General features: G+C 41.0%; 2 protein-coding genes across 4 annotated transcripts in view; one reads left to right on the plus strand and one right to left on the minus strand.

Annotated features, from left to right (window-relative positions):
• Positions 1–51: 51 nt before the first annotated feature.
• Positions 52–9,833, minus strand: LOC118368384 (kelch-like protein 28). Its single transcript, XM_035752438.2, has 6 exons — positions 9,561–9,833; positions 7,810–8,070; positions 7,056–7,693; positions 6,465–6,908; positions 4,588–4,796; positions 52–4,060 (listed from the first exon to the last, which is right to left on the minus strand). Exons 2-6 carry the CDS (start codon positions 8,068–8,070, stop codon positions 3,897–3,899), a joined length of 1,716 nt encoding a protein of 571 aa, XP_035608331.1. The 5' UTR covers positions 9,561–9,833; the 3' UTR covers positions 52–3,896.
• An 11,750-nt stretch (positions 9,834–21,583) lies between these two features.
• The window catches only part of LOC118368385 (TOG array regulator of axonemal microtubules protein 1-like), a 32,075-nt gene continuing 30,158 nt past the window's right edge, over positions 21,584–23,500 (plus strand). The window contains exon 1 of one of the 3 annotated variants that reach the window (XM_035752441.2): positions 21,584–23,419. In XM_035752441.2, the coding sequence (XP_035608334.1) occupies positions 22,385–23,419 (1,035 nt within the window). In that variant the 5' untranslated portion in view covers positions 21,584–22,384. The remainder of the gene's footprint in view (positions 23,420–23,500) is intronic. The other 2 variants (XM_035752439.2, XM_035752440.2) reach the window with 2 other exon arrangements.

Genomic DNA, 23,500 nt, shown 5'->3' on the forward strand with positions numbered 1-23,500 from the left:
TTTCGTTGCTTGTTTGCACCATAACTAAGAAACAAGAGCCAAAGAACAGCGTACCTTTAAGGCAGGCATTTATTAATTTTAACTCGGTACGACGGCACACACAAACTGGCTAAAATGTTCAATCAAAGCATGATAACATTTTGGAAACAAAAATACTGCTTCTAAATCAAGGTTCTTGTAGTTCCAGTAATATTCCACAGGATATAGAATTCAAAATTTTCGCCTTAAGCCAGTTCTGACACTCATGGGAAATGTAAAAGAAGCAGAGATAATTTGGCTAACATTGACATCAGTTTCAAATGACTTCCTCCAGACTTGATTTTAGTATTCCCTCTGCATTCATAAGTAAAACAAGCACTTTGGTGAGTGGTGGCAAAACAAGACATGGTTAGGGCATGATAAAAGTACACTTATTTTTCTTTTAAAAAATTCACATTTAGCTATACATCCCTTCATTTTGCAGTTTCACGTTTTCAGATTCCACGTATGGTCAAAAAATGTCCCTCCACAGCGCAGTAAAGACTAAGTCTGTATACATTCATCCCTAAAATGTATGTTGTCTTCAATATCCCCAAGGATAACATCTTTCAAAATGTAGTAGTAGTATCAAATGCTTGACAATGGGATGGCAGCTGCAGACAATCATGCCTGCGTGATTTTAACTCTGTTCTGGTTCATCCTCCCAAGATGTTGTGGATGGACAAATGCCTAATTTGCCTAACATCAAGAACTGAAACAGAAAAGCCCAATTGCAAGAAAATCTAAAAGGGAAAAGACTATTCAATTAAAATGGTTAATGTAATACAGTATTAGTTCATTTTATACTATGTGCACTAAGTTATCTTAGGATGTTCCAAGGATGTCATTTCACCTATTGCAATATGTTGGATTTGCATTGATTATTCATATGAAGGACATTGAAGAAAATGAAAACCAATTCATGGTTATGTGAATTGGAGCTGTACATTCATGCAGGTTGAAATATTTTCTTCCATCCCATGGCAGCGTAAACTTTTTTTGCAATCGTAGATTAATTTAGATGTTTCCACTGTGAAATGTTAAAGCCCACCATTCCAAGATGGGGGGAAAACAGCAGCAGGTCTAACCATGAAACAACTTGTTTTAGAAATAAATTTAACATCACCTAAGATTCAACCATCAGCATTTAAAGAAGAGAAGTCAAGTGAAGAACTTGCATGCTTGTTCAGACAAGCTCTCATACTGCTGAAATGCTGACAATGGTCTCTTATTGCTAGAGCAAGAATAAACAGTCTTAAGATGTTTGGGTGGGGGGGGGGGCTTCCCTTGATCTTAATGTATTACGTCTAAGGAAGCGTTTAGAGGGTAAGAGCTAAAGAGTATAGGTAATCACAATTGACAAGTGTGTAAATGGAACACAACACTGCAGCACTGTAACTGCAAGGCTGCTCTCTGGTGAGTAACTAGATCAGATGGCTTAGAGCAAGACCCATAACAGTCAGTCTTGTGCCAATCTTACATTACATGCAAACTGGAATTTTTACTGGAATACAATCCATTTGATTGTCTGCAAACTTTCCTCAGTACATGTGAATTGACTTGCACAACATTGTTAGTGGCTCTTCAAAGATGAGAGCAAACAATGCAAAGTGGGATGGGGAAAACAGAGACAAAAGGTTTGAACGGTGGTGGTCTTTCAGACGATATAAAACATGTGATAACGTCACAGCAATATGATACGCCTGGATTTCTGAGGCTAAATTCAAAGCAAAAATAATTGTATCCACAAATGTTTTGCATTGTTTAAATTCCATGAACCTAAATTGAGACATATGTACAAATTGAAATTGCACTACTCATCAATAAGTCCGGTAAGTGCAAAGCTCCCTTTAAGTTTTCCTCATGTGCAAACATCTATAAAATGTACAATACAAGGAAACTGCTCCTACACTCTGGACCAACAGGGACTGAGTTTCTTGATCTATAGTCTCATGTTACCTGTCCTTCAGCGTGGCCCCAAGGCTACAACACCCAGACTCGGCCTGCAGCCATTAACCCAGGCGAGCGCTTTGAGCTCAGTCATGTCTCCATGCCCTTGTCTGTCTGCCATGTCTCTCTCCGAGGTCCAAATAGTTCGTGACAGTGACAATTTTGCTTGACATCGAACACAGCCCTTACTGCTCCATATCCACCCCATCCATATGACAGAATGGCAGAATGTCACACGTACTATGCATTAGCAGTGAAAATAACCCTTTTGATTCTGGCACACAGGAGAAAGTTACACCAGACTTGTGAAAGCAGGTCATCTTTTGACACTTCACAAGACTTTGTATATGCACTCTTGCCTGAGCTCCTCAGGAAGACCTTGGCCACATGTGGCTTCTCACACATGCTTCATCAGAGCAAGCAGAGAGCGGGGATGTAGGGGTCATTACATTTTAAGCATTTTGCAGACACTCTTATCCAGAACGACTTGTAGGAGCAATTAGGGTTAAGTGCCTTACTCAAGGGCACAGACATTTTTCCCCTAGTCGGCTCAAGGATTCAAACCAGTGACCTTTCGGTTACTGGCCCAACACTCTTAACCGCTAGGCTTCTTCCTAACCCATTAGAGACCAACAATCTCAGACTTTCTTTGTGAGGAAATTGGCAGTGAGCCATACAACCAGATCCACTACTTCATAATGCAGGGATAATGTTTCAGACAAACTATCAGTAAACGAATGACAGCAGTGGGGCTTGAGCATCAATCCTAAATGGATCCATAGATGGTACCTAACGAGTCCAATTTAAAAACGGGGCTCAAAGTAAAGACTGGTGGTTGAGGTATTCCAGTCACAAGCTTGCCTTCTAGCAAGACACTGCTTTATAGCATGGGGACATTTTGATGCACAACCAACATCTACAACAACACAGAAGAACAAATAAAAGAAACCTGATACATTGAGGCAACACAGACAACAGCTGAATCCTAATAGCACCAGTTAGTATTGTGTACAAACCCAGCAAGTGAAAAGCAGGACAGGATAACTTCAATACTTATGAAGAGGGATGAAGTGTGACCCTACCTCAGGAAGATGTAACAGAAGCCATAAGATGGGGATTTATCAATTGCTCTGAGGATGAAAGACAGGTGGCAAGTACTCTCAAGAGAATTCAGTGGGGTTTGTTAATCCTTCACAACCTCAACCCTTGAATCAAATACATGTATACACACACATACCATAACTAGTAACCCAGTGCAAAAAAACATTTACAGGCAATGCACTAGAGGATATATTCATATCTATACATTTCTTTTCATTTAAACTATTTACAGAGAAAAAAAGGCAGCCCTTTAAGTGAATATAAATATTCAGATCTCTCTTTGTGAAGCACTGATTTAGATGCAGACATTTCAAACTGTGAGCCGATCACCTTGCCTGAGCTTTAGTCCTGCACACAGACACAGAAGAACAATCATGCGTCTACTCACAAGCATACAGACACACTGCGCCACACACATACTTTAAAGATCTAGGGGAAGAAAAAAAAAATGGAACATGTTCTGCTCATAGCAGAAAAAAATTAAAAAATGAACAAAATAAAAAGTCTACAATTAAAAAAAGTGACAGTTTTCACCCACGGCCCTGTGAAAAGTCGTCATTGTGGTCCAGCAGCAGTCATCTCTTCACTGTGACAAGATCCATGGTGATCTGCTCCTCTCCTCCACCCAGACCCTTTCACTCTGGCCATCTGTGGTTCCCTGGTGCCAGCCGGGCTCATTCACCCAGCAACAAGCTCTCTCTCTCTGGGATCCACAGCAGTGTGGAGGCCTCCTCAGCCTGTTGGCGATGAATGGAGGGAAGAAGAAAAGAAAAAAATAGCCTTTTGTCTAAGTCTTCTTAAGGAGTCCTACCCAGGGGTGCCATGGGTCAAAGAGCAGTCATGCCAAAGTTACAGCGGCAGTACATCATGCCGCTTGAGTCCAGCCAGCTGTCTGTGATGGGGTCGTATCGCTGGACAGTGTTCAGGTAGGATGATCCCGAGTGACCCCCCACCACATAGAGATAGTTGTCCACGATCGCGGAGCCAACCCCTGGGAAGATAAATATTATAAATGGTTATTCCTGGCCATGCAATATGAATGGTCAACTTCCCAGCATCAACATAAACCTCTCCCTCACCAACTTTAAACATCTGCTATCTGAGCAGCTAACCGATTGCTGCAGCTGTACATAGTCCATCTGTAAATAGCCCACCCAATTTACCCACCTCATCCCCATACTGTTTTTATTTATTTACTTTTCTGCTCTTTTGCACACCAGTATCTCTACCTGCACATGACCATCTGATCATTTATCACTCCAGTGTTAATCTGATAAATTGTCATTACCTCCCTCATGCCTTTTGTACACAATGTATATAGACTCCTTTTTTTCTCTACTGTGTTATTGACTTGTTTATTGTTTACTCCATGTGTAACTGTGTTGTTGTCTGTTCACACTGCTATGCTTTATCTTGGCCAGGTCGCAGTTGTAAATGAGAACTTGTTCTCAACTTGCCTACCTGGTTAAATAAAGGTGAAATGAAAAATAAAAAAATAAAAGTAATTTCCCAACTCACCTGTGCGTGGTTCATTCATGGGCCGACAGGCTGTCCACTGGTTCTGGTGTGGGTCATACCTCTCAATGCTGGACAGATGAGATACCCCATTGTGTCCCCCAACCACAAATATGAACCCTAGCATGACACCCACGGCAAAATTGATCCGTTTGTCTGCCATGGGGGATACCATTTCCCAGGCATCCTTGCTGGGGTCGTACCGCTCCACACTGCACAGTAGAACAACAGAGTTAATCAATTAAACACTGTCCTTCAAGTGGCACAGTTATAGTCATACTGTACATTGACAATATCACTGTCTTTTTAAACAGGTTAGTACAGTAGCAGGAATTATAGCCATCATAAAATGACTGACTCACTTTTTCCTGTATCAAAGCCAATACAATTCACTATTGCTATTTTTTGTTCTTAGACATTATATAGCTGTGCCATTGTCATCTCAAACCAATGCAGCCCCATTTAACGAGGCCATCTATTCCAGTCCTATATTTGTCTGGCAATATCAAAGCGATGAAAACCTCGACAACGTTGTCGGAAAACTGTCAATTTGGGAATTACCTTGGAACAAATAAGTCCCCACAGCTTCCCTGTCCAAACACATTCTCCTGAGGGGTTTGGAGAGTCAAGGAAACTGTAACACATCCCTCTAGTCAACAACAGAGGTCTAACCAGCAAGACAGCACTTATTCTATGAAAGCAACTACAGTGCCCGCTGTAATTATTGGATCAATTCCTTCTTTTGGTTCTATACTTTAAAAGGTGGGATTTGAAATCAAACAATGACTATGAGGTTAAAGTGCAGACTGTCCGCTTTCATTTGAGGGTATTTTCATCCATATCAGGTGAACCATTTAGAAATTACAGCAGTCCCCCTATAATAGGGGAGCAAAAGTATTGGGACACTTGTGTATTAAAGTAGTAAAAAGTTAAGTATTTGATCCCATATTCATAGCACACAATGACTACATCAAGCGTGTGACTCTACACATTTGTTGGATGCATCTGCTGTTTTTTTGGTTGTGTTTCAGATTTCGTGCCCAATAGAAATTAATGGTAAATAATATAGTGTGTCATTTTGGAGTCACTTTTATTGTAAATAAGAATATGGTAGTATGCTATTTCTGCATCTAACTTTGTCACTCATCATTATTCAGGATTCATTCAGGATTATCTGTAGTCATGGTAGCATCCACATTCATATAGAAGTGTTTAGAAACAATAAAAGTGACTACAAAATGACAGTACATTATTTACCATTAATTTCTATTGGGCACAAAATAATCTGAAACAACCAAAATAAACAAATGCAGCATCACAGACTTGACGTAGTCATTGCGTGTTATAAATATAGGACCAAATACTAACCTTTTTAATTACACAAGTGAATTTGTCCCAATACTTTTGCGCCCCTAAAATGGGAGGGGGGCTATCTACAAAGTGCTGTAATTTCTAAAAGGTGAAAATCCCCACAAATAAAAAAGCTGACGGACTGCACTTCAACATCAGTCATTGCTCGATTTCAAATCCCATCTTTTAAAGTATACAGTCAAAAGAAGAAAAAAATGCTTCACTGTTCCAATAATTACAGAGGGCACTATATAACCATCTGAGTAGAAGACAACAAATCCTGTTTTTACAGAATATGGGTTGCACCGCAGGCTAGTAACAGAGCAGGGGGCTGAAACTCTTTGAATGGATGGATCAAAGCTTTCAAAGGTTGTGGGGTCGACCATAAATAACCTTTCTGATGTGAAAACGGTCAACGAACAAAAAGGTTGATGACAGGTTTTGAAGAAGACCTATTGGAACCCTCATGAGCAAAGCCTGTGAAAATCCATAATACCACCGCAGATTGACTAGATGAAGTGAAAACGTACCTGTTCATATGAGCGGGGCCATAGCCACCAATGGCATAGACCATGCCATCCAGCACAGCCGTGGCAAAGCAGCTGCGTGACTTGGTCATAGGTGCCACAGGCTGCCACTCCTTCACCTTGGGGACATATTTTTCTACAGACTGTAGGTAGTACTGGCCATCATAGCCCCCCAGGGCATAGAGCTCCCCAGTCAAGACCACCACCCCCAGGGTGCTGCGACACTCTGCCATGCGCTCCACTGTGGACCACGTGTTGCTGTCAGGGTCCCAGCTCTCCACTGTGCTCTCATGTCTCCGGTAGCTAATGCCCTGTCGCATGTGTGTGGCGATACCACCCACCACATACACCTTCTGGTCCAACACTGCCACTCCAAACTCATAGCGGGGCACACTAAGAGGGGCAAGCCCAATCCATGAATCAGTTTGAGGGAAGTACATTTCCATGCTACGAGAGAAAGAAATAAGTTACATTTGTTCAATTTCTTTCTAATTCACATGAAACAAATTGAGAAACTACATATTAAAAAAATAAAAAGGGGGGGGGGGGGTTGACAAACAGTTTTGAATGATTCTGTTTGGGGCTCAGCATTACCTCTCGAGGGTGGCAAAGAGTCCAGCCTTGCCTCCCACAGCAAGAAGAACTTTGGCAGCACAGCGTGGCCTTGTGGACAACACCGTCTGGTAGGAGAGCCGGTGCTCAGGCATGAAATGGTATTTGAGGGCCTCATTGAGGAGGTGCTTGCAGGCGTGGTCATCCCGGATAAGGTGGTTGGCCTCGTAGAGGCGGGTGAGGAACTTAACGCTGAGGAAAGGCAAACGGACGCAGTGCAGTAGCTGAGCTAGGTGCTGCTGCCGCTCAGTCACATCGTACTTGATCCACGACTCCAGGGCGTAGAACACAGTCTCTTCCGTTACCACCTTCAGACAGTCATTTGACACTATTTCATCCAATTCCGCCCGTGTCAGCTCAAAGAACTCCTCTGTCAGGCACACCTCTTCAAAATTCTGACAGATGAATTTCGTGGCAGCCAGGCAGAGATCATGGCAGCCATAGGTCTCAGCGAAGCGTGAGATGCCTATACAGTTCCCAGCATCTAGCTGACTCTCCAAGAAGGAGCAGCACTCCTTCAGCACCAGCTTGACCTGGAGCAGGTTAGCAGCTGGCAATAGGGACTCCACTCTTTCCTGTGAGATGAATACCGTGCCAGTGTAGGCATACTCAACGATTGCCTACAGGAGGAGAAATAAAAAACACAATCATGCTATTAAAGAGCCAGACAAAGTGTGCTTTTAGGAAACACAGTGAAATCTTCCAAATGATGACAGTGAGCTTAAATGACGATTACCTGTAGCGCAGCCTCGTCAATGCACTGGAACTCCACCTCGGAGGTCTCCTTCTCTGACAGGTTGCCCGTGAACATGGCCTTGAAATAGGGGCTGATGCTCGCCAGCACCACTTTGTGGGCATGGATCTTGCATTCACCCACGCGCAGCACAATGTCACACAGCTCATGGTCCTGCCGCAACAGCTGGAGGCCTTGCAACAGCTGCTCAGAGTGGGGCCGTGTCAGACTGGCAAGCATATAGGACTGGGCCTGCTGGTCCATCTTTGAAAATAAAACGCACAACATTACCATGCTGTCAAATGTAAGGGACACATACAGTTTAAAAATACATTGTTGCAGCATAATCTCCATGTAAAGTTGCAGGACAAGCCTGATAACAGCATCAATTTCAAGAAACCAAAATACAGAACTATAGACAAGTGGAGGAGGAAACTCAAGACAACAATTCCCTCTCCAGGTCAAATCTAAGGGAAGGACTGAATTGACTTGCAGTATCTAGCAAGGTAAACACGTGAGCCACCTAAGTCATGCCAATATGATTTATGCTATAGTTAAGTACATCATACAATATGCAGTGCACAGCATACAATATATCTGAGTGTGTGTCTACAAGTTTCATCGTATCATATCAGGGATGCGAATTAGCTAAATCTGATGAGTAGGGAATGTCATTAAAAAAATGGCCTGGTGAAAGATGACACTGCAACTGAAAATCTAAGCAGCCTTTTATTTATTTTTACACAACGGTGAAAAATATGTATATCAACAAGAATTCAGTTTGCCTTGATAATCCTTTAGTAAAGACGTGTTCTTTCACAGTTGAATGCGTACAGTTTAGCTCCCTTAAAGCGCAAGAGTTGAGCAAGTTTCATCTAGCTAGCTAGTTATCTGGCAACTAGCTAATAATAACCCCAGTTACTAAATAATATTCAAATGTAAGATGTAGCTATGGCAGAGTTCTAAAACCTGTCAAACATTGCAATCTAGATACGGTAGTATATTTGGCTAAGCTAGTAGCTTTGCATCTTCAAAGCATATTTCGACAAAGCTTGAGCGACGCCTCAAAACCGCAAGGCTCCGTTAGCTAGCTGTCAAATGTTGTCAGCAAACTAGCTAGTCTACCATTGCTTAGCTGTAACTAAACTGAGCGAGCAAGCTTGCTAACAGTTTAGCACAACAACAGCATCTATTTGCCAAATATCGGTGCTCCAATCCTTTCAAAACTTGTCGAGGACCTGTAATAAATACCAATGTAAAATATTAACATTACATTTCTCAAGGGTAACGTCATCTGTTTAGCGACTAGCAAAAGGTGTATAATGAACCCTACTAGTTTAGTTAGCTAATCTGGATAGTATCAGTAGCTGCCTTCGCGACGTCGGCCCATTTAGCATAAATAGCAACAGCCTTGCAAGCCACAACATTACTGTTCTGATTTTTCAGACTAGCTGATGAATATTGCTTGTATTTTATAATATTGCTAGTAATAATGCGTAGCCTGCAATAACCGGGCTATCGGATGTACGAGGGGTTTGAGGCATCGTGTGAGAAATTAATTTAGCTAGCAACAAGGGTGTTATTTCCAATGCATTACCACGAAGCCAGTACACTGTTGCTGCTCAAATAAAAACAGTACTAATCAAGCTAAACATTGATCTCCAGCTTGTTGAGTGATATATATTGTAACGTGTGATAGCTACTAGCTAAATATATATATATTTTTTTATCAACACTATGCAAGCTAGACAAACCTGTGTTGAGCGTCAAATGAGCCGACAAAATCTGTTTTATTGCAGCAGCGGAGTATAATCCAGAAACCGCAGGAACCCCAGCGTCTGTCAGGAAAACAAAAACCAAACACTTTATGCTGCGTAACTTTTAGGAGCAAGCAGTGTACTTCTAAAGGAATGGTATATTTGTAGCTATTTTGCACACATTGCCACTGATAATCTTTTTTTATACACAACCATAGTACATCATACAAGTTAGAACGGAAAGAAGGCAACAACCAACTAGGAGTCATTAAAATAAAATACAAATATCAACATAAAAAAATCCCAATTTTAATTTGGTATGATGAAATATTGTAATATTTTGTCAATTCGCTAAATTGACAAATGTACAGTAGCTTTATGGTAGAAGTTGCACTCCCTCTGTTTCCCAGCAGAGGTGCCCAGCAAATCAATATATGAGGCTCTGCTGGTATCAGCATAGTCATTAGAAGGTCTACAATATCACAATTAGTCATTTATAAACTTATTTGAACAAGAATAGTTATGATATACAGTGCCATGGGAAAGTATTCAGACCCTTTGACATTTTCCATATATATATTTTTTTTTTTTCTTAACCAGGCAAGTCAGGTAAATTCTTATTTACAAAGATGGTCTACCCCCGCCAAACCCTAACCCAGACGACGCATGGGGGGGCCAACCTATGGGACTCCCAATCACGGCCGGTTGTGATACGTGGAATCAAACCAGAGTCTGTAGTGACACCTCTAGCACTGAGATGCAGTGCCTTAGACCACCACACCACTCGGGAACCCATGTTAGAGCCTTATTCTATGGATTAAATAAATAAAATATCCTCATCAATCTACACACAATTCCCCTTAATGACAAAGCAAAAAAAGTTTTTTAGAAATATTAGCAAATTTACCTGTGGTAAACAAAATTGATTGAACATGATTTGTAAAGGCATACACCTGTCTATATAATGTCCCACAGTTGACTGTGCATGTCAGAGCAAAAAAACAAGCCACGAGATCGAAGGAATTGTCCGTAGAGCTCCGAGAGAGGATTGTGTCGAGGCACAGATCTGGAGAAGGTTACCAAACGTTTCTGCAGCATTGAAGGTCCCCAAGAACACAGTGGCTTCCATCATGCTTAAATGGAAGAAGTTTGGAACCACCAAGTCCCTTCCTAGAGCTCGCTGCCAGGCCAAACTGAGCAATCGGGGGAGAAGGGCCTTGGTCAGGGTGGTGACCAAGAACCCGATGGTCACTCTGACAAAGCTCCAGAGTTCCTCTGTGGGAGAACCTTCCAGAAGGACAACCATCTCTGCAGCAGTCCACCAATCAGGCCTTTATGGTAGAGTGGCCAGACAGAAGCCACTCCTCAGTAACCTGAAAATAGCTGTGCAGCAAGCTCCCCATCCAACCTGACAGAGCTTGAGAGGATGTACAGAGAAGAATGGGAGAAACTCCACAAATAGAGGTATGCCATGTTTGCAGCGTCATATCCATGAATAACCAAGGCTGTAATCGCTGCCATAGGTGCTTCAACAATGTACTGAGTAAAGGGTTTGAATACTTACAGTTGAAGTCGGAAGATTACATACACCTTAGCCAAATACATTTAAATCCAGTTTGAACACTAGGCCGGCTGCGGTGTTCTGGATAAGTTGCAGGGGTTTCATGGCACAAGTGCGGAACCCAGCCAACAAAGAGTTGCAGTAGTCCAGACGAAGGAATCCAAGTGCCTTGATTAGGACCTGCCCGCTTCCTGTGTGAGGAAAGGTCATACTCAATGGATTTTGTAGAGCATGAATCTGCAAGAGCGAGTCACTGCTTTGATGTTTGCAGAGAACGACAGGATTCTTTGTACAATGGAAGGGGGACATCATGGAGTTGTCAACCGTGATGGAGAGGGCAGGCCTTCACGGGAGGAAGAGAAGCTCTGTCTAGTTGAGGTTGAGCTTGAGGTGGTGGGCCAACATCCAAGCTAAGATGTCTGCCAGGCACACAGAGATTTTTAAAAATATATATTTGACCTTTATTTAACTAGGCAAGTCAGTTAAGAACAAATTCTTATTTTCAATGACGGCCTAGGAACAGTGGGTTAACTGCCTGTTCAGGGAGCTGGACATCACTAGCCGCAGAATTTCATCTGAAACTTTTTTTCAAAGTGGTTGACAAAGTCAGTCACAAAGAGGGAGTAGGGACGGGGAAAAGAGTTTCCCAGGGTTGGACCAGTAGTTTGAAATGTAGATTGATAGAAAGCAGCTTTAGCAGTGGATACAGAGGAAGAGAAGGCAGAGAGGAGGGAGTGGATGGATTATAGATCCTCCGGAAGTTGAATTTTGTCTCCATTTTTGCTCAGCTGCCTGCAGCCCTGTTCTGTGGGCATGCAGTGTCACTCAGCCACAGAGCAGGTGGGGAGGGGACAGTAATAGTCAAAGGATGTGGAAAGGGAGGAGAGTAGGGTAGAAGAGACAGAGACAGGAGGAAAAATTAAAGCAGAAGGTATAGATTATAGGATAGAAGAGGAGAGAGTAGTGGGAGAGAGAGAGAGCAAAGATTGTGACGATACCTGCCCATCTGGGTAGGGGCTGGGTGGGTAGCGTTGAAGGAGAGAGGTAGAGAAAAGGAAACAAAGTAGTGATCGCAGTAAGATTGCAGCAAGATTAGTAGACAAACAGCCTCTAGTAAAGATGAGGTCAAGTGCATTGCCTGCCTTGAGTGGGAGGGGACTGGGAAAGGGTGAGGTCAAAAGAGGAAAGGAAAGAAAGAGGTGGAAAGAAATTAATCCAAGTCAGGCGTCGGGAGGTTGAAATCACCCAGTATAATGACTGGTGAGCCATAGTCAGGAAATTAGCTTATCAAGGTGTCAAGCTAGAGTATATAAATTGTTGAAAGATCAGTGTACATATGTTATATATAAATAATGTGTTTAATACACTTGGCTATTTGTTCATGTAGTGTGAAATACAAAGATATCACTGTACACTGATAGTTTTTAAAAAACACATGGGCAGCACCATTGCGTAGGACTTCCTATGGATTAAGGATTGATCACATATTTCCATCCAGGTCATCAGGAGGGATCAGCCAATGAGTTATAATCATGAGCAAACGTTCCATAACTGCAGGTGGCGGTAAATCTAGTGGTGAACGACTCCAACTCCTGCCATCAGAGTTGTTGGAGTCAACCCTCTTGTAGTGGAAGAATGAGAGAAGGTGATAATCACAACTAGCAACTAGCAACTGGCAGTCTCATGGAAGTCACGCCAGGAGAGGTGTGACGACTAATGAAACTTGAATTGATGAAATGAACCTTAGTGTGAATTAAAATATCATATTTGGATTGTTTTAATAGTTTATAAAGAGCTATGAATTCTGATATGTTTCATTGAACTGTAAGTGCTATGGATTTATTGTTACAGGGAAACTGTATTATTCTGTTTGTCGGATGGCGGATAGTTCAAAGAGGAGCGACACGGGTATGCTCTTATCATACAGTGTTGAGGTGTGATTATTAGATTAGAGCAGTGGTTCCCAAACTTTTTATAGTCCCGTACTCCTTCAAACATTCAACCTCCAGCTGCGTACCCCATCTAAGCACCAGGGTCAACGCACTCTCAAATTTCCACACACAAGCTATACGATACAGTTATTAAACATACGAATAAGTGTTACATGGTTGCTGCCCATTAACAAAGTTAACCGTTTTCACTGTAGTGTCCAAAACGTCTTTCAAGCTCTTCAGGCATTCTCTAGGCATCAAGAGCCTCTCGGTGGATGCTGCAGTGTACCCAAGTGGAGTCGGGAGCAACTGCTTGCAAGCGCGTTACCACTCCACTATGTCTCCCTCATGTGGGCCGTTAGTGGAATTCCTGACAGAAAGTAACGGTTAATGTAATTGGATGTTAATTATTTGACTAGGCTACCTGTATTTAACATTGTGTTGTTATTTCGCTGAACACTAGTTAAATTTTATTTTTGGCAGTGAAACGAGGCTACCTCACCCAAATATATAGCCCCGTTGGAGAATATAAATAGACTGTTTGAAAATGTGAAGGATAAAAAAAAAAAAATGTGAATCACATTTTTATTTGGCGTACCCCCGATGGCAGTTTGGGAATACCTGTAGAGAATGCTGGTGAAGTTGTATGCATTTTGTTTTAATGTTTTGGGCCATGCAAGGTTATATTAATTAGACGATAGGAGATATTTGGCGCTCTTGGAAGAAAAAAAGCTGGGCTTAAACCTAGATCATGGAGTCATTGGTAAACCGATCTCCTGACGTAATTTTGTATGTCATAGTGATTCATTTTATATGCTGTTAAGAATTAGGATATTTTGTATTATATTTATTGTGAAGATTTTTGGTATGTACCATTTGTTAATTGTAATATTTTTGCGTAACTGTAATACATCTGATTACTTTTAAATGGATATGAACCGTAGCCCTCACATTTCTGAGTAATATTCCTTGAATTATTATTTGATATGTCTAATGGTTAATATTATTGACAATATACATAGTGTCACGCCTTGGTCATTGTATCTTGTGTTTTTGTTATATGTTTGGGTAGGCCAGGGTGTGACATGGGTTTATATGTTGTATTTCGTATTGGGGTTTGTATTAATTGGGAGTGTGTATTATTAGGGGTGTGTCTAGTTAGGCTTGGCTGCCTGAGGCGATTCCTAATTGGAGTCAGCTGATTCTCGTTGTCTCGGATTGGGAACCGTATTTAGGCAGCCTGAGTGCGCGTTGTATTTCGTGGGTGATTGTACCTGTCTTAGTGTTAGTCACCAGATAGGCTGTATGAGTTTCATTCATTCATTCGTTTGTTGTTTTCTTCTTCCGTTATTTCATGTACCGTATTAGCTTCATTAAAAGTCATGAGTAACCTACACGCTGCATTTCGGTCTGACTTACTTCAAACAACAGACGAATATCATTACACATAGCATATATACTCGGTCTCTAATTGTGCATCTCTGAGTTAAAGTTAAGTCAATCATTTAATGCTAATACGTAGATTGCAAGATATTAACTCCTTGCACCTCAGCCACTTAATAATTGCATAAGGGTAAACATAGACTCTAGCATTTTATAGTATTCCGAGTGGTGACGCAAGGCTCGCAACCTTGGCTATACCCACTGATTACGATTATGGGTCTATAGCGTTCACATAATACTGGAGTCAGATTGATAAATTTAGTTTATTATTCAATGTAATTTTTACACATCTACATATTGGAGACCTCTCATCCTCAGTCGATGGGGATTTCCACCACCCTACATAATGGTTGGATAATTTCCACCAAACTGAATGGAGACTCATCCAGTTGATGGCTGACCAAAACAAGCCTAAATTAGATACAGCAGAAATATCAGTGTGATGAGTCACTAATAAACTAGTGGATTGAGCGGTTTGACAATATCCACTAACCAAAATATTCAAGGCTAATCCGTAGCCTACGCCAGCCTAGCTTTCTACGGTAAATTTTTCATTGGCACCATTTGTAATATTTTATTTTTTACACCAAAAACAAACATACATTTACAATGTACAAACGCACACAAACAACAACTACATACAGTGCCAACAGAAAGTATTTATACCCCTTGACTTATTCCACACTTTGTTGTGTTACAGCCTGAACTCAAAATATATGAAAAAGCTTTTTTTCTCACCAATTTACACACAATACCCCATAATATAAAAGTACTCCATAATATAAAAGTACTCCATGCTCACAGCTACAGTTGAAGTCGGAAGTTTACATCCACCTTAGCCAAATACATTTAAACTCAGTTTTTCACAATTCCTGACATTTAATCCAAGTAAAAATTCCCTGTGTTAGGATCACCACTTTATTTTAAGAATGGGAAATGTCAGAATAATAGAGAGAATGATTTATTTCAGCTTTTATTTCTTTCAACACATTCCCAGTGGGTCAGAAGTTTACATACACTCAATGTATTTGGAAGCATTGCATTTAAATTGTTTAACTTGGGTCAAACTGTTCGGGTAGCCTTCCACAAGCTTCCCACAATAAGCTGGGTGAATTTTGACCCATTCCGCCTGACAGAACTGGTGTAACTGAGTCAGGTTTGTAAGGCCTCCTTGCTCGCACATGCTTTTTCAGTTCTGCCCACAAATGTTCTATAGGATTGAGATCAGGGCTTTGTGATGGCCACTCCAATACCTTTACTTTGTTGTCCTTAAGCCATTTTGCCACAACTTTGGAAGTATGCTTGGGTCATTGTCCATTTGGAAGACCCATTTGCGACCAAGCTTTAACTTCCTCACTGAGGTTTTGAGATGTTGCTTCAATATAGGTGCATAATTTCCCTTCATCATGATGTCATCTATTTTGTGAAGTACACCAGTCCCTCCTGCAGCAAAGGACGTCCACAACATGATGCTGCCACCCCCGTGCTTTACGGTTGGGTTGGTGTTCTTCGGCTTGCAAGAATCCCCATTTTTCCTCCAAACATAATGATGGTCATTATGGCCAAACAGTTCTCTTTATGTTTCATCAGACCAGAGGACATTTTTCCAAAAAAGTATGATCTTTGTCCCCATGTGCAGTTCCAAACCGTAGTCTGGCTTTTTTATGGCGGTTTTGGAGCAGTGGCTTCTTCCTTGCCGAGTGGCCTTTCAGATTATGTCGATATAGGACTCGTTTTACTGTGGATATTGATGATGTTGTACCTGTTTCTTCCAGCATCTTCACAAGGTCCTTTGATGTTGTTCTGGGATTGATTTCCTTTTTTCGCACCAAAGTACATTCATCTCTAGGAGACAGAACGCCTCTCCTTCCTGAGCTCTATGACGGCTGTGTGGTCCCATGGTGCCTCTTTGGGATAGGTGGGACGCAAATGTCTCAACTGGCCAATTGTCAGGGAAAATGCAGAGCGCCAGATTCAAATAAAATACTATAAAATTCAAACTTTCATTAAATAACACATGTAAGATACTCAATTAAAGCTACACTCATTGTGAATCCAGCCAACATGTCAGATTTTAAAAATGCTTTTCGGTGAAAGCATAAAAAGCTATTATCTGATGATAGTACCAGCAGTAAACAAAGGGGTTAGCTTATTTCAACCCTGCAGGCGCTACACAAAACGCAGAAATAAAATATAAAACATACATTACCTTTGATGAGCTTCTTTTGTTGGCACTCCAATATGTCCCATAAACATCACAATTGGTCCTTTTGTTCGATTAATTCCGTCCATATATATCCAAAATGTCCATTTATAAAGCGCATTTGATCGAGAAAAAAACAGCTTACAAAAAACACAACCCCACTACAAAATATTTCAAAAGTTGCCTATAAACTTTGCCAAAATATTTCAAACTACTTTTGTAATACAACTTTAGGTATTTTTAAACGTTAATAATCGATCTAATTGTAGACGGGGCAATCTGTTTTCAATACAGGAAGAAAACAAACCAGCGTTACTTTTCACGTCTTGCGCAACTCACAAAAGTGTTACCCAGTTCCTAGTTGGCCTACTTCTTTATTGCACAAAGGAAAAACCTCAACCAAATTCCAGAAACTGGTGACATCCAGTGGAAGCGGTAGGAACTGACAACAGGTTCTTAAGAACCTTGGCAATGACAACTCAGGGAACAGAGGGGGGAAGAAAAATTCTGAACAGTTAGTCCTCGGGTTTTGCCTGCTACATAAGTTCTGTTATACTCACAGACATGATTCAAACAGTTTTAGAAACTTCAGAGTGTCTTCTATCCAAATCTATGAATGATATGCATATCTTATATGCGTGGCATGAGTAGCAGGAAGTTGAAATTGGGCACGCTATTTATCCAAAAGTGAAAATTCTTCCCCCTAGCCCCAAGAGGTTTTAATACATGTGTACTATTGTTTGTACAAATGAACGTGGTAGCTTCAGGCATTTGGAAATTGCTCCCAAGGATGAACCAGACTTGTGGAGGTCTACCATTTTTTTCCTGAGGTCTTGGCTAATTTCTTTTGATTTCCCATGATGTCAAGCAATGATGTCAAGCAAAGAGTTTGAAGGTAGTCCTTGAAATACATCCACAGGTACACCTCCAATTGACTCAAATTATGTAAATTAGCCTACCAGAAGCTTCTAAAGCCATGACATAATTTTCTGGAATTTTCCAAGCTGTTTAAAGGCACAGTCAACTTAGTGTACGTAAACTTCTGAACCAGTGGAATTGTGATACAGTGAATTATAAGTGAAATAATCTGTCTGTAAACAATTGTTGGAATAATTACTTGTCATGCACAAAGTAGATGTCCTAACCGACTTCCCAAAACTATAGTTTGTTCACAAGAAATTTGTGGAGTGGTTGAAAAACTAGTTTATGACTCCAACCTAAGTGTATGTAAACTTCCGACTTCAACTGTTCATTCCTAGTGCCTGCATTATTGTTTGCCACATGGCCTTAAATTGTACCAATTCGTTTTTCTCTGTCACCCATGCTATTTCAATAATTAAATAATAAATCATTTGATTTTTCCATTGTGTTAATGATAGTGGATTAATTGATTTTCAATTTCTAACACAAGTTTGTTTTGTTGACACCCATTTAATTAGCCCCAAGATAACCTTGTTAAATTTAGTTCATTCTCTTAAATTGATGACTGTTCTCTCATTAGCTGGGAATGTTGTTTGAAATGTACAATACAACATACTTGATATGGTTATCAACTTGCATACCCCTAAAATGTTTTAATAAAGTTGTGCAGGGTGTACTATTAGCATGCTAACACTCATTAAGACAGACTAGGATAACAAGTATCATAGCTAGCCATCACTAGCCTTTACTGGTTGAAGTTGAAGTAACTTCTGAGTGTAATATTGTTGACTGATGACTATAATATATATCATTTACAACATTTGGACGAAAGCTATATGAAGACATCCAAACTATAAAAATAACACATATGGAATCATGTAGTAACAAATAAAGTGTTAAACAATATTTAAGATTTTAGATTCTTCAAAGTAGCCAACCTTTCTCTTGATGACAGCTTTGCAGACTCTTAGCATTCTCTCAATCAGCCTCATGAGGTTGTCACCTGGAATACATTTCAATTAACAGGTGTGCCTTGTTAAGTTAATTTGTGGATTTCCTTTCCTTCTTAAGCCAATCAGTTATGTTGTGACAAGGTAGGGTTGGTATACAGAAGATGGCAAGAATAGCGCAAATAAGCAAAGAAAAACGGCAGTCTAGCATTACTTTAAGACATGAAGGTCAGTCAATCCGGAACATTTCAAGAACTTTGATAGTTTCTTCAAGTGCAGTTGCAAAAGCCATCAAGCTCTATGATGAAACTGGCTCTCATGAGGACCGCCACAGGGAAGGAAGACCCAGAGTTACCTCTGCTGCAGAGGATAAGTTCATTAGAGTTACCAGCCTCAGAAATTGCATCCCAAATAAATGCTTCAAAGTTCAAGTAACAGACACATCTCAACATCAACTGTTCAGAATCAGTGTGAATCAGGCCTTCATGGTCGAATTGCTGCAAAGAAGCCACTACTAAAGGACACCAATAAGAAGGCCAAGAAACACAAGCAAAGGACATTAGACCGGTGGAAATTTGTAATTTTGTCTGAAGAGTCAAAATATGAGTTTTTTTAGTTTCAACCACAGTATCTTTGTGAGACGCCGAGTGGGTGAATGGATGTTCTCCGCATGTGTGGTTCCCACTGTGAAGCATGGAGGAGGAGGTGTGATGGTGTGGGGGTGCTTTGCAGGTGACACTGTCAGTGATTTATTTAGAATTCAAGGTACACTTAACCAGTATGGCTACCACAGCATTCTGCAGTAATACGCCATCCCATCTGGTTGGACTCTCATTTGTTTTTCAACAGGACAATGACCCAACACACCTCCAGGCCATGTAAGGGCTGCTTGACCAAGAAGGGGAGTGATGGAGAGCTGCATCAGATGACCTGGCCTCCACAATTGAGATGGTTTGGGATGAGTTGGACCACAGAGTGAAGGAAAAACAGACAAGTGCTCAGCATATGTGGGAACTCCTTCAAGACTTTTGGAAAAGCATTCCAGGTGAAGCTGGCTGAGAGAATGCCAAGAGTGTGCAAAGCTGTCATCAAGGCAATTGTTTGCTACTTTGAAGTATATCAAATATATTTTGATTTGTTTAACATTTGCTATCTACATGATTCTACATGTTATTTCATCGTTTTGATGTATTCTCTATTATTCTACAATGTAGAAAATAAAGAAACCCTTGAATGAGTAGCTGTGTCCAAACTTTTGACTGGTACTATATGTGTGTGTGTTTCGTTATTGCTTGAAATCAGGCATGGATTAACTGCTTTCAAAGGTGAAAAATTGCTTCCATACCCCGCTTACGTGATTTTCGTTGAAAATGTATCTGTGTATGGACAAATGGGATAGATACAATGAGTCATCTATCATTCTCTATGTTCTCAACCTAACTATATAACTCTATACATATCCCAATGCTCAGATTAATGCAGAGTTTAAGACAACTCGGAAACCCGAGTTAAAATTTGAGCATGTTTTTTGTTGTTGTTGCATAGAGCTTCTTAAGTTCCTATTTGGTTGATTCTGCTACTTTCCAAGTGAGACGCTCAAACTTTTTATCTTTCTATAAGATTCCAAGTCGATCATTTCACAAATCTTTTATTGGTCTCCCAAGCGGCACAGTGGTCTAAGGCACTACATCTCAGTGCAAGAGCCATAACTACAGTCCCTGGTTTGAAATCACATCTGGCTGTGATTGGGAGTCCCATAGGGCAGCGCACAATTGGCCCAGCATCGTCTGGGTTTGGCCGGGATAGGCCGTCATTGTAAATAAGAATTAGTTCTTAACTCCAATCAAAATCAATCAAATGTATTTATATAGCCCTTCGTACATCATCTGATATCTCATAGTGCTGTACAGAAACCCAGCCTAAAACCCCAAACAGCAAGCAATGCAGGTGTAGAAGCACGGTGGCTAGGAAAAACTCCAGAGAAAGGCCAAAACCTGGGAATAAACCTATAGAGGAACCAGGCTATGAGGGGTGGCCAGTCCTCTTCTGGCTGTGCCGGGTGGAGATTATAACAGATTATAACATGGCCAAGATGTTCAAATGTTCATAAATGACCAGCATGGTCAAATAATAATAATCACAGTAGTTGTCGAGGGTGCAGCAAGTCAGCACCTCAGGAGTAAATGTCAGTTGGCTTTTCATAGCCGATCATTAAAAGTATCTCTACCACTCCTGCTGTCTCTACAGAGTTGAAAACAGCAGATCTGGGACAGGTAGCACGTCCGGTGAACAGGTCAGGATTCCATAGCCGCAGGCAGAACAGTTGAAACTGGAGCAGCAGCACGGCCAGGTGGACTGGGGACAGCAAGGAGTCATCATGCTTAACTGACTTGCCTAGTTAAATAAAGGTTAAAGCTCTTATGTTTAGATAAGAATTGTATACATGTCTTGTACACCATTCCTGTGTGTGTTTAATAAAAAATATTTGAAATAAATAAAGGTTAAAGAAATAATAATGGTCAAACATGGGCATAACCAGAGTATCTGTACACAAATAATACTGTTCCTGATAGCATGGCTTCCTCTCCAGGCAGGGCCCAGCAAGTGGTAATGGCAGGTGGAAGATGGTGGAGATCTGAATCCACTGCACCTACATCTTGGCACTCCCCTCACCATTGTAAAAACATATTTTGGAAGATATAGAAATGCATATATTAATATCTACAATTAATGCATACTTTTAACGTATATTATGTGAGCTAAACATAAAAATGTATGACAAATTATTAAATAATTTTAAAAAAGTTATAATGTTAATGAAATACAAGTAATGTTGTCCTTGAAACATTGAATTGAAATACTATAGAATTTCATTCATTCTATGGAGGACTGCTTCTTCTGGGGAGTGTCAATTTGGCCTACTAGTGGGTTCAAAGCACTTAATTGGCAGATACATAGACTGGTTAATTGTATAATTGGATCTGAAGACCTGTGTATTCAGAAATTCCGAGTTCTCTCGAATGCAGCATTTTTCCAACAACTCGCGTCACCATGGAAGCGATCCGTTTGTGTCATGTTGTATTCGCCATTTTGATGGTTCTATGTGTGTTGGCTACGGCGATGAATGTCTCTACAGTGCAGATAGCTAGCTAGTTAGTTTACAAACATTCAACATAAAGTCTCATACTGTTACATACATTTAACCGAAGAGATTAAGGAGATGTGTGTAACTTTTGTGTATGCCGGACGTCAAATTTGAACGACTAATCGGAATGCGAAGTCTGCATTTTAGTCTGTTTTCTAACTTCGCCAGCTAGCCGCCAGGTTTCTTCTACTAAGTCGCAATTCAAAGTCGTACGTTAAGCTAAAAGCTAGCGATGATATTGGATTCTATGGAAATCATACATCTGAAGAGGTACTGGCAGCGACGTCGCCCTGACACGCTATTTCTGGACATTGAATGATTGCTTCCTAGTTATGCAGCTAGTTAGCTATGTTAGCTAATTTAGCTGAAATACAACATGGGCTTTCAAATACAACATTCCACCGTGCCTTTTTTCGTCATGGCTATGTAGGGGAACGCACAGCAAGCTACAAGTGTTTTTATTTTCACTCAACGTTGCTTTCACCGTTCACGTTCCAGTTGTCTCGTAGACTAGCACAATGAACCGTTATTCATAAGAAACTGCAAATGTCCAATCGAACCACCAAGACAAGATGATGAGTCAAAGAAACGGGCAATATTGTCCTCACAGAAATGTGATTGCTTCATTAGATTCTTCCCTTTGACCACATCAAAAGGACCATCAATTATGATTTTTGGATTGATACCCCAGGAGTTACATGAACAGCTCCTAGACCTTAAAAACTACCAAAATCGAACAAATGGTGTGGAAGAGCTGAAAAAACTCCTCTTTGGATTGGACTTGAAGCCAGTCCCCTCAGACAGTATTCTGGAGTTTATATGTTTTCTCCACAGACTTCTAGATGACACCAACTTCAAAGTCTTGTATGGCACTTTACAGGTGATAAACCTACTCATCCAGAAATTGGATTACAATATAGACAAATATTTCAAACAGATAGTATGTGTGGCTCTGAAACCCCTTGGAGACAACCGTGCTGTCACCCGGAATGAGTACATGAATGTGTTCAGGCAGTTGACTAGAATTGTAGGGCCACAGAAAGTGTTAGACCTTGTAATTGGACACCTGAGACACAAGAACTCCAGGGTCAGAGAGGATGTCATCAACATCATCACAGCAGCTATGCTCACCCACCCCAAGAAGGACTTCAACATCCCCAGCCTCTGCTTTGAAGTTGCACCATACTTGGCGGACAGCAAGAAGAAGGTCCGCCATGCAGCCCTAGAACTATTTGCTGTTTTTGACCATTGCCTTGACACAGGGAAAAAACAGCCCCTAATGAAGGCTGTAGACGGAGTGGAGCTCAATGGGGATGTGGAGGGTCTTATGACAGCTGTTCAAGCAAGAAGAGCCAGGCACATACTTCCCAGACTGTCCTCCGATGGGATGGTAGAATACGCCCTTCTAATCCCTAAATTAGGACAACGACGGTCACCACAGTTTGGGTCAGGAGCTGACCTGGAGTGGGTGCTCAATGGTGGGCGGATCAGCAGTGCCAAGAGCATCAGGACGGAACCAGACTCTGACAGGCTGTATCATGGTTATGGAAGTTTGGGCTCCCTCATTGATGACCTTCCACTGCAGAGGAGAATTGTCAGTGCAGGCAAAGGGAAGAACAAGCTTCCCTGGGAGAGGTCAAGCCTTCCTTCCACAGTGAACATCCAGCCATGCAGTACCTCTAACGGAAAATCCTCTGATCAGGTTTGTCATAGTTGACGCCAAGGTTACATCAAGCAAAAGTCTGCTGATGACACTTGTTTATCATTTTGCTTTTTTTATGTA

This window comes from Oncorhynchus keta, chromosome 35 (genome assembly GCF_023373465.1).
Source record: "Oncorhynchus keta strain PuntledgeMale-10-30-2019 chromosome 35, Oket_V2, whole genome shotgun sequence".
NCBI lineage: Eukaryota > Metazoa > Chordata > Actinopteri > Salmoniformes > Salmonidae > Oncorhynchus > Oncorhynchus keta.